At 49.4% G+C, this 11687-nt stretch overlaps 5 protein-coding genes across 5 annotated transcripts; 4 read left to right on the top strand and 1 right to left on the bottom strand.

Moving 5' to 3' along the window:
* Positions 1–301: 301 nt before the first annotated feature.
* On the top strand, positions 302–1377 carry N7519_000642 (uncharacterized protein; the record flags this gene model as incomplete). The annotated part of the gene is made up of 2 exons (XM_057287420.1): positions 302–549; positions 612–1377. The coding sequence occupies 2 exons, from the start codon at positions 302–304 to the stop codon at positions 1375–1377; spliced, it is 1014 nt and encodes a 337-aa protein (XP_057153503.1).
* A 509-nt stretch (positions 1378–1886) lies between these two features.
* Positions 1887–4580, top strand: N7519_000641 (putative Patatin family phospholipase; the record flags this gene model as incomplete). Its single annotated transcript, XM_057287419.1, has 4 exons — positions 1887–1937; positions 2043–2363; positions 2441–3285; positions 3335–4580. 4 exons carry the CDS (start codon positions 1887–1889, stop codon positions 4578–4580), a joined length of 2463 nt encoding a protein of 820 aa, XP_057153502.1.
* Positions 4581–6827: 2247 nt separating this feature from the next.
* On the top strand, positions 6828–7370 carry N7519_000640 (uncharacterized protein; the record flags this gene model as incomplete). Its single annotated transcript, XM_057287418.1, has 1 exon — positions 6828–7370. One exon carries the CDS (start codon positions 6828–6830, stop codon positions 7368–7370), a length of 543 nt encoding a protein of 180 aa, XP_057153501.1.
* Positions 7371–9374: 2004 nt separating this feature from the next.
* On the top strand, positions 9375–9785 carry N7519_000639 (uncharacterized protein; the record flags this gene model as incomplete). Its single annotated transcript, XM_057287417.1, has 2 exons — positions 9375–9518; positions 9594–9785. The coding sequence occupies 2 exons, from the start codon at positions 9375–9377 to the stop codon at positions 9783–9785; spliced, it is 336 nt and encodes a 111-aa protein (XP_057153500.1).
* Positions 9786–10817: 1032 nt separating this feature from the next.
* Positions 10818–11279, bottom strand: N7519_000638 (uncharacterized protein; the record flags this gene model as incomplete). The annotated part of the gene is made up of 2 exons (XM_057287416.1): positions 10818–11042; positions 11181–11279. 2 exons carry the CDS (start codon positions 11277–11279, stop codon positions 10818–10820), a joined length of 324 nt encoding a protein of 107 aa, XP_057153499.1.
* Positions 11280–11687: the final 408 nt, after the last annotated feature.

The raw sequence follows: 11687 nt of genomic DNA, 5'->3' as shown, positions 1-11687 counted from the left end.
CACATCTGCATGGTTTTCATAACATCTTCCAGCCAAGTGGTAATATCATATTTTCGCTAGATAAACATATTTCTCTTGCTGTTCTATCATGTAAATTGGATCGATATATCTCTCGCTAAATAGCTACCCACACTTGACTCTGGAGGCGATGTTCAGATTGTGCCCGATAGTTGGCCCTGCGAATTATTGGGGTGGGCGGACCACCGAAACCTGCCGCACCTTCGACCTCTTCCTATAACATCAGCGAACTGTAAGCGATGCATTTCAAAACAAAGAAATATGAAATGAATTAGACCCGGCCATGGATCTTCCGTCAGCAAGCTTCTCTTTTTACCTCCCATCTATTTATGATGGCAACAAGCTCGAATGTCGTATTTATCTCCCGCCCGCGCTCCAAAATATAGAATCAGCAACAACGTGGCCCAGCCGCGGTGCTATCGTCGCACATCCATATGCAACTCTGGGAGGATGCTACGATGACCCAGTCGTCAGTTTCATCGGGAGCGAACTTCTACAAGCTGGCTGCATAGTGGGGACTTTCAACTTTCGGTATAATCATCCATTGCTAACAGTCCGCCATGACCATCAAGTTGCTAACGAATGATATACAGTGGAGCTGGCGGCTCTGAAGGACGCACAAGCTGGACTGCAAAGCCCGAGCTTGGTGATTATGTTTCGTTCTACGGATTCATGTTGCAATATCTGCACTTCCTCAAGCTCGCATTGGCCCCGAGTGAGCAAGTAGACTCCTCAAAGCCTCGCAAAGCCACAGAGGGAGCCAAAAGTAGCCCAGATATCCGTCTTATCCTTGGTGGCTATTCATATGGGTCTTTGATTGCCTCACATGTACCGACCCTGGATACCATGCTCGACCTTTTCCAATCCGCGCCAGCGACAACCTCTACAAACAAAACAACACCAGTACACGAGATTAGGAGCACAGCAAAACGGATAGTCGCATCGTCCCTGGAGCAACTTCGAGTGAGTCACAGTCTGGCTGATGCGCCAGACCTCCGTGCATTGACGACATCCATCTCCTATCTCCTCGTGTGTCCGCTATTACCCCCGATTAGCCAATTCCTAACAGTGTTTTCGACCTTATCGCTGAAAGTGAAAACGGAGATACCTAAGGGACCCCACATCCCCTGCCCGCGTCCAGCAGACCAGCAAAGCACGCACCATACCCTGGCGCTGTTTGGGGACCAGGATAACTTTACATCTGCTGAGAAACTGCGGAAGTGGTCAGATGAGATGGTGCACATGCCATGCAGTCAGTTCCAGTTTCGGATGATTGACAGCGCGGGCCACTTCTGGCGCGAGAACGGGGTTGAAGTGCAGGCAAGACATGCGCTGAAGGAGTGGCTCTGCCAGATATGAAACCTTCTGCTTTTGGTTACTTGGCTGTCCAATCATATTCAATACTCCCCATGTATGCATGTATTGTAGCGACACAATCTCGAAGGATGACATAGGAAGGCGAAAATCAGCCCTGGAGGACTCACATGCAAAAGGCATGTGAAGAAGCCCCCCATGGGGTTGATGCCCAATTATTTTGGGACATCATATTCCAATGGTCGCAAGCAAAAAAAGGAAGAAAATTTGTGGCATTGCTATTGTAAAGAGATTGAAGAACTCCGAGAAATCATGAAATATCTCTCAGTGTACGGAGAATATTGTACGGAGTAGGCAAATATTATATATGCTTCCCCACGGTCCGGGATGGGGTACATGACCTTGGGGTGAGATCATGGGGAAAATATCATGTCTTCTGATAGTCTTCTGATATTATCCACCACAGGGGACAAAAATAAACTAGAATATTATAAATCGAATATCTTCTGGAGTAATAGAGCAATAGAGAGATAGTGCAGTCATAAAAAGGGGAAATGGTCAGCCCAAAGTGCCTGAAGAACCTGGCTACCATTGGCCCTCGTGACGTTTGTTAGGTCACCGCCAAACTTGAATCTGTGGAATCTCTACTTTTACACTCATTTACTTGTTTCTTTTTTTCTATTATATTAGACTTATTAACCAGTTAACAGAACTCCGCATTTCAGACCCCGGATGGATGGCTTGCTTCCCCAATGCACAGGCCTGCCATGTCGGTGTTGGGCGACCCCACAATAGCTCAGTGCCAGCATGGGCGCAAACACCCCCAAGAACACCCTTTATCCCAACCCTCACCTCCACGGTCGCTCCGAAAAACAATCTCCATCCCAGCTGTATCGTCACTCGTGAAGGATTCGTGGAATTGGGCCGGTGACACTCTGTATACCTACCGTGATGGTCTCTCCAAGGAAGAACGGAAACAAAGGGCGGACATCGAGGACCGCAAACAAGTCCTATATATGAAAATAAAGAATGTAAGCACATGCAGTGTACCTGAAGCATGCGATCGCATCTGCAGAGTTACCCTTTCTAATCGTTAGCCTGCATGCAGGCTGTGTCGTACGAGGAATGGCGAAGTTGCGCCAGTGAACTGGATGAACTAGAGGACAACAATGCCTGGAAGCAGACTTTCGAGTGCACCGAATACGATCCTTGCTTAGTACAGGATCGCTTGCGACAGTTGGAAGATGCTCGTATCAGCTGTGATGTGAGCCGGATGCTGTTCTTGGTGCGCACTGCGCTGAGTCGGGACCTGGCCCGCATGAGCAATGCCTCCCTCTATCGCCATTCGCATATCGGCACCAAGGATTTGATTGACAGGTATATTACTACGGCTCTGGAGACCATCGCCACCCTGGTGGACCTGTCGGTGCATGATCGCTGCGATGGGCTCGAGCTGAAGTACATCCTGGACCAGCTGCTGGCAGCTCGACAGGCATTTGGTCGCAGTGCGCTCCTCTTCTCTGGTGGTGCCACTTTCGGAATGACCCATATCGGAGTTCTCAAGGCCCTCTATGAGGCAAACATGATCCCTCGAATTATCTCAGGTGCATCTGCTGGTAGCATTGTGTGCGCGGTTTTTTGCACGCGCACCGACGACGAGCTGCCGGCGCTTTTGGATACTTACGTACATGGGGATTTTGACGTCTTCAATGAGAAGGGCCAAGAGGAAAATATCCTACAGAAGATGGCTCGTTTTTTGAAGTTTGGATCGTTTCTTGATATATCCCACTTGGCAAAGACTATCAGGAACTGGCTGGGAGATATGACATTCCAGGAAGCATATAACCGCACCCGCAGAATCCTGAACATCTGTGTGTCGAGTGCTGGCATGTATGAGCTTCCACGGCTGTTAAATTATATCTCCGCGCCGAATGTCTTGATATGGTCTGCTGTGTAAGTTCCCTTTTTCATACTTTCAACACATTCCTAACGTCTCTCAAAGGGCGGTATCATGCTCTGTTCCCTTTGTCTTCAGGCCATTCACGTTGATGGCTAAAGATCCGTTGACAGGGGAACCGGTCCCGTGGAACGATCTTCACAAGCAGTATATTGATGGCTCCGTTGATGGAGATCTGCCCATGACACGGTTATCGGAGATGTTTAACGTGAATCACTTCATTGTGTCCCAGGTGAACCCCCATGTGGTGCCATTCCTTCCGAAGGAAACAGGCCCACAGAATGAGACTAACGACGGCCCTTCGTTCATACCTCGATGGATGAACACGATGACACATCTTGCCAAAGACGAGGTTCTGCACCGGATGAACGTCCTCTCGGAACTTGGAGTCTTTCCAACATCAATGACCAAGTTTGCCTCCATTGTGAACCAGAAATATCATGGAGACATCAATATATACCCGGAGCTCATTTCCTCCAACTTCCCACGGCTCCTGGAGAACCCGACAACCGAGTTCATGCTTTCAGCATGCCTGAGTGGCGAGCGAGCGACATGGCCAAGACTAAGCCGTATTCGAAACCACTGTGCGATTGAGCTGGCACTCGATAATGGCATTCAAATTATGCGGGCCCGGGTAGCCTTCAGTCCGAGCCAGTTTGATCTACGTATGCCAGCCCGTAGCCGTCACTCGATTGACTCGGCAGACAATAGTGGAAGGGGACGTTATCGCGACAGACGAAGAGGATCCCACAGCCCTGAGTTGGAAAAGAGGCACTCGGGCGGGCAAGCACGGCATCAGCCAGCGCGGGAACTGAGAAAGGCACGAAGCACTGTTTCATTAGAGAATCCTCCTGTCTCGCGGTCGACTGAGTCAACCCTCATGTCAAGCCAAGCAAGGACCCACCGCCGTACATCCTCAGTATCCTTCACCAACGGAGCGATATTCGACATTGGATCCAGCAGCGACGAAGGGCTTGAAGGATCATACACGCTTCGTCCCAAACTAGCAGGACACCGAGCGTCTTCAGACTCATCCTCAATTGGTGGAGCACATAGGAGCCACGAACCACGTAGCCCCATCCGGTCCCGACGATCCTCATTCTCTTCTGGCGCGGCCTATACCCCTTCCGTTACAGCTCGTCGCAGTTCCCCAAAGCAGGCTTATGCGCCGTCGGGTCGCGATTTCTCCATGACCGTACCACCTTCGTCTCGCCATCTGCTCAGCATGACCCCAACACCAACAATCTATCCGAGCTTGCCTGACTCACTGACGCGGAAACAGCGGCACTAAAGAATATGCGATTAATTGTGCATCGTCTCCCGTCCTTGCTCCTTCAGGAGGCATGCAAAATCCTGATTCCTTGACACATACAAGCTCGCCCGAAAAATAGGTTTATAGAACTAATTTCGTGGTCCCGCACAACACACTCCGTACGATGTAGGACACTCGGACAGGTTTTTGATACTTATCGATTCTGTGATTTTGTACACCTGCCGCCGAAGCGTCCATGACATCTCTCTGGCTCGGTTATATTCCGTCTCTTCTATTGCTGTCTGCGGATTGCTGGCGTCATGAAGGGGTGTTTGACATTCTCATACTAGACCACCTTTTGGCTGTTACTCCTTGGGTTTCGGTTTTCGGCATATCGAATCTGCTGGATTAGCAGGTTTTTCTTTCGTTCCCGTTTAGTTTTTGCTATCTACAACACATGGCATGCATGTGGCGGTTTTCTGTATATAGCGGGGAAAGTTTCCACGTACACGCCGTGGGGCATTGAATCCCCAGATGAAAGGGAGTTCGGGTTTAGGCTTTTAAGTGACTCGGCATATTTCAAGTTACTTAAGGATATATTGTTCTACTCCGTACTCCGTATCTACTCCGTACACCAAGGATTAATACGAGGCTCCACCGTCAGCGCTAATAGCCCTGAAGCTAAGCTGTTTCCCAGCGCAAGTCCCGAGAAGTTGCTGAGTGAGCTTAATAGCCATAAAAGAATGCTTGGCGCCGTTGTACAGCCAACTAGAAAGAAGCTTGTGGAGGTCGGAGGCAAATCGATATCAGGAAAGAATCGGCAGTCACCATTGGGGTTATGGATACACGCGTTTTCTGTGTCCATGCAATCAATGGACATGCACGGAGTACGGAGTACAATAATATATGTCAAAACTAAACACAAAACAGGCACATGTTTTACCGTGATGCCTATATTGTATACGGAGTATTGCAAGTGTTTTAAGGGAAAAGTGGAAGAGTCCAATTCCCGTCGACTATGTCACGGGGTTCCACTGTGGGCCAGACCTCGATTCACAAGGGGCTGACGACGACTCGGCCATGTTCCAGGCATGTTCCAGGTCATCTCCAGGACTGCGACCTGTATCTCACGTTCTCGAACTTCTATACCAGAAACAGGCGATGCTCTCCATGTTTCAGTGGGACACATCACAGTTCAATCTTGAAGAATTTTCTCATTGAGTCGGGTTGACCGCGTCTCCATTGCTGATCCAAAACCAGCCTAAATACCTCCCGACTCAGAAATTGGAACAAGAGTGTTCCACCTCGCCGATCAGTCGGTAACCATTGGTCCTCACTTATCAATCAGTGGCTCTGCCAGGCTTTTTCTGCCCTTCGAGTCCACCCTCGTCCGTGGACAACCAGCACATCCTGACACAGGGTGTGTAATCCGCATCAGCCTTCCTGGCACGCACGATGTGGCAAAATCCATACACGTGAAACGAGTGGCCAGCCATTCTGTTACAGGCAAAGTGTGATGACGGCGGAAAAAGGAGGAATGAGCATATCATGTCGGAGATGAGGTCGTGCGGCCTCAAAAAAGGGGCAACTTGCAACAGTTGCTCTAAAGCCGAGTGAGAACAACATCTCGGCCGTACCACGATCTGAGCCTATCAGGTACGAACGAGCCGAAGGGAAGCATTTGATACGGTCAGACCATCCCGACAATCATCGATTTGCTTTTGGTGCTATTCTGCACGCGGAAGATGATCGTCGCACTATTGTTTGGTACCTGGCTGTGGCGTCTGTAGCCCAACCGTGCCGTCGATAGTTGCCTTGTCGAAACGTACCGGGACCACTTTTTGCCTTTTTTGACGCGTTGGCTGGCCAGCGAAGGCTTCATGGAAAATAACTCAGCCCCAGACCATGTGCTTCTGCCCATCCACGGGTGGTTCGTACCTGGTCCCTGACGACCCGAAGGTCCCCCAAGTTGAGATCGACACACTCGTCTCTACCGCTGTAAGGTATCGTAGTCCGGCCAGCCCACCTTCCGGCTAGCCCAGTGTCTGAGGAGGCAACAATTCTGAAGTCATGGTGCGATCCCGGAATCCACTTCGGCCTTGGACCTCACAGATCAACAAGGTTGATAAATCGGCAACCTTATAAACCCGCCCTACGCCCCCCGTAATTTTTCCCTAAACTATAAAATCTGTCTTTGATATACCATCCATATATCCAAGTCTGCTTTTCACCCAAATTTCTCCGTTCTTTACTTCGATATCTTACAATTAATCCATACCAACCACAATGAAGTTCACCGCCATCGCTGCTATGGGAATGATGGGCTGTGCCCTCGCCCTGCCCCAGGGCCCTCCTCCGTTCGTCACCGACCTGCCTCAGGGTCCCCCTCCTCACGCCGGCGAGCATGGTCCTCCTCCTTTCGCTGGTCCCCACGGCCACGCCCCCAGCGGCACTCCCTGCGGCTTCCCCAGCGGCTTCCCCAGTGGCTTCCCCAGTGGCTTCCCCAGTGGCTTCCCCAGTGGCTTCCCCAGCGGCTTCCCCAGCGGCTTCCCCGCGCCCACCGGTGTCCCCTTCGGCAAGCGCCAGTGGGGACTGGGACTCGGTCACGAGGGCCCTCCCCCTCACGGACCTCCCAGCAGCGTCCCAACTCCCAGCGGCCCTCCTAGCAGCCTGCCGACTCCCACCCCCTCCGGTGTCGCCAGCGGTTTCGACTTCTCGAAGCGCGACTTCCCCACCGACCTCCCCTTCTCCATCCCTCCCGGTCTCCTGACTGCCTTCCCCACTGGTTTCCCCACCAACCTGCCCTTCCCCTCGCCCGCCCCCCAGTAAATACTGAGCGGGCTGAGTGGCTGAGCGGCTGAGCGGCTCCTTGCCATCACTGGATCTAGTCTTGGGCCTGTGATATGAATTGATGTTGATGTCGCACGCAAGACAGCCTCCGCGCTTTGTACATATTGTACAGTGGAGGTGAGGGTTTGATGTATTGGGATTGATTGACTCAAGTGCCCAGTACTGTATATTATACAGGATATATGGGCTACGGGCTACGGGCCATGGGATATATTGGATTGGAATGTTTTTCTTTTGTTAGATTCGGGTCTGCGAGACGATTTATTATCTATGAATTACACGCAGGCTCTTTTGTCGGTTTCGACTTTTGAATTTATTCTTCCATATTGGAATACACACTCATTTGAACCACAGGTATTAGTGTGCAGAACATGATTATCGTATCTGTAGATCGCCTTTCGGTTGCGAAAACACTGGTTGCTAAGTGACCAGAGGATTTAATCACAAAACTCATTCCCTATCAGAGGACGATGAGCGTATCGCTTTGGGCTAGTTTGCACCAAACGTACGGAGTACACTGTACGCGACAGCCTTTATTGATTTGACAGGGACCTTTCTGCTGTACGCACCTTCACTATTATTTCCTACGCATTTTGTTTCCTTAAAATTGACGTCAACTCCATGTACTACATGCCCTTCGGCGTTAGCCCGGGAGTCTACCTGGAATTAGCTAACGCCCAAGGGCATTATCTCATTTTTGCTCTTTTGATGTAGGCCTGGTCTGTCGTTCGTTCCCGGTCTCAACCATTATTTGTTTATTTATTTCTTTTTGTCCTCCCTGACTTCTCACGGTGAATATTCTGATTGTCCCGAGCCTAAGAAGAAACTTGATGGAGTTATCCATGGATGACATCTGGGATTAGGGTTAAAGTGGGGCACGCGGGTTCCTGCATACGAAATGCAAGAGCCTCAAAGTGACCTAACACAGGGTGGGACATACATAGATCAAATTTCATTCTTGTAGATCACTATAGTATTCTGTTAACTCTCTGGTTGCCAGTGACCTGAAGAACTCTTCACTTCTATTATGACCAGGCTCGTCTTGAAACTCCACATGCACAATAAGGAACACCCCGAATATAGTCTCCTAAAGAATCCACCCATCTCCGTTCCAGAGATGATTTGCAGAAAACTCCTAGACCCAAGTGTACATGTGATCACCATGTTCTTCAAATGCCCCGGAGGTAGATTGCCCAAGATTGCCCGTCCAGATATCGTCAACACGCTATAGCCTCTCCACGCACCATGGTCACTGCGAGCATCATGCATTGCATCCCCAGAGTTCGACGGGTATAGTTGGACAGCTAGAGCTCGGCAATAACCTAAGAGGCTGCGACCTCTTGTAGATGCCCCCCCTTGTCTTAGACAAATCGTCTCTGAGGCAATACCTTTCTCTTCGGTTATTGGCAGTCAATTCCATGGCGCATTCACGGAGTCAAGTTAAGCCAAGGGTTTTTGAGCGGCAGTGTACCTGTGAGGTGGAGGTTACGATGTTCCGTTGGACAGCGAAAAGGGATGATGTTACCTGCGTCTCGTCGGCGGGGCCGATTGTAATGTGAAGCTCGGCTAAGCAAGTCTCTAATAGAAGTCAGTGTCTCGCGAGACAAGCAGGTACGCTGGGCTGATATGTGTTCCAAACCAAGTATTCCTGCTTGCGTATTTGAGATACAGATAGTGACAAGCAGGGGCTTGTTCTCCAGGGCTCTAGGCATGTCCCGTATTGAGTAGTTGGTCGTATTGGAACCGCAATGAGCAATTCATGACTGAGTGCTCATTATCTTGATCCCCGCGCGTTCACTCAAAAACGCAGAGTATAAAAGTCCCTCCACTTGTTTGTTCTTCTCAGTTCTTTTCTTCTCTTCTACACATATTCTCTTAACCTTCTCGTCTAGCAAGACTCCCATCCCACGATAACGTCATATTCATCTCTCCCATATCTTTATCTTATTATCTCCACCATCCAATTATCCCCCAAAACTTATTATGGCCCCTTCAAATGAGCCCAAGGCCAAGGGCAAAAAGCTGGCCAAGGTGCCACGACTCAAGCTCACTCTCAAGGCCCCGGCCAAGGCCGCCCCAAAGGTCTCCGACGAGGTTTTCCTTTTGACGCTTCTCAAGGACGTCAAGGTTAGTCATCTGCTACTTAATACGTGTACTAAAGGCTGGATTGTATATTGTACTAACCAAGTTGTCTCACTACAGGTGGATCACGGAGCAGCCGCTGCTGCCCTCGGCATCAAGAAGCCCGCCAGCCGGATGCGCTTTATCCGGCTACAACAGAAGTACGGGTTCAAGGCTGTAGGACACCGCCAGAAGAAGGAGGCGCCTGCCAATGACGCCGATGTCACCCAGGGCGAGGCCGGAGAGCAGGCTTCTGAGAACCGAGACGACTAGACGGCCGGATGGAGACTAGGAACACACTTTGATGATTCAGAGGGGGGGAGGAGGGGGAAATGGTATGCATCAATGAGACAGATTTCTCACTCATATATTGGAGTTCTCTTAATCGTAACTCACCTATGATTAGATCTAGATGTAATTTTATAGCGCTATAGTCCATTACCATCTGTATAGATCAATATACCTATATTATCATATACGTAGTGAACTAGAGCAATATAAAACTGATTTTAAGAGTCTACTGATTTCATTGTCTGGCCCTATAGTTAGATGTTTGTCTCTTAGATATGTCTGAGAAATCAGGTCTCCAATTGCTGTGTGTAGGCTGCTTCGTTTGCTTTTGAAAGAATTAATTAATTCTTTCGGTTATTGCATCGTGTACTTGCTTAGAAACTCACCATATAATCACATGCACACACCTCACTCTCTTGTTTCTATCATTATCATCATCATCATCATCATCATCATCATCATCATCATCATCGTTTATCATCGTTCACCATGAACACGCTAAACCTGCACATCATTGAGCATGGCTCTTGAGAACGTTAGTGGGCTCTCACTTTGCCCTTAGTGGCACCTTACTCTGTGTTTATTATCAGATATCGGCCTATACTAAATGTGGCTTTCTCTAAGGTTATAGTGATCATGAAACTTTCGAGAGCTTTCTGCATATTATCCGGTTACGCATATTCAATATGTCCCTACGTTTCTCCAAGCCACTATCTGTGCTAGCACCGTGATGTTATTCCGTGCCATCGTCAAATGATGCTGTCCAAAGCCAAAGTTCGAACACCCAGCCTCGAGCCTTATTCTCCCGCACAATTTATGAGGGCAGTTGTGCGGTTTGCTTCACCTCTTTGACCCTGATAGCCTTGCGAGGAATGCCTCCCCATATTCATTCTCGCCCAAGTCTCACTGGCTTCCCCCAAGGTTTTAGCTGTCGAGCACGCTCCAGCCCATCTTCTACAGTATGCTGTCCTTCTTGACCTTCCTTATCCCATCCTTCTTCCACCAGAAACCCCTCTAACGGGTGGCATCGTCCTGCACAACATCGAGTCCCAACAAGAATCTGCTTGGCCAGGAGTCGAATGTCTGGGGTTCGAGCCCCTGTTCCAACTTCAAGAGCCAAGCCAAAGCATTCATGTCGAGATCAAGGAAAGTGACTCGGAGGAAGAAGGCAGAGCCACTTAAGCTCCACTCATTATCCCATTCCATCTTCTCCTTCCACGAAGTCCAGTCCAGTCCCTCCTGCAGAAATTACACAGTATACATCCTACAGCATTGCGGCTCCTGTGACTCCTGGACGAACCTAACCGCAAGAAGACGGCCACAAAGGAGATGGTGGAAGACAATGGATCCCTACTGCTTTTCATTTCCGACACCTACGTGATGAATACAGCTTCGGAAGGGCCAGATGTGAGTGTGCCCGCTGTTTCGCAGCCAGCTCCATCTGTGCATGTTCTGAAGGAGCCAGCCCACCAACATCGTTAGAGAGAGTTTGTCGTTGACGAACATGGCTTCCAACGAGCCGTTGGCCAAGTGTTTGGACCAGTCAAGTAGAATAACGGCCCAATATCCTTACATCAGAGAACTCCCCTTTGCTTGGGGAATGTTTGCTCGAAGTCCCACAGATATGAAAATGCCAATATCCCTTTCCTATTTATACTTCACGGTAACAACATACAATCATCCTACGACACCACTGGGCTCATCATATTCCATCTCTATCACATCTCTATCTCATTTATCCCCATCATCCCATTATCCCCCACCATTTATTATGGCCCCCTCGATATTCCATCTTTACCATATCTTTATCTCATTACCACACCATCCCTTCATCCCCCAACATTTATTATGGCCCCTTCCACTGAGCCCAAGGCCAAGGGCAAG

This window comes from Penicillium mononematosum (assembly GCF_028829835.1).
Source record: "Penicillium mononematosum strain IBT 11891 chromosome Unknown utg000001l:1.0-4488741.0:1.0-4491989.0, whole genome shotgun sequence".
Taxonomy (NCBI): Eukaryota; Fungi; Ascomycota; class Eurotiomycetes; order Eurotiales; family Aspergillaceae; genus Penicillium; species Penicillium mononematosum.
The sequence above is the reverse complement of the archived record's forward strand: the minus strand, read 5'-3'. Positions and strand labels throughout refer to the sequence as shown.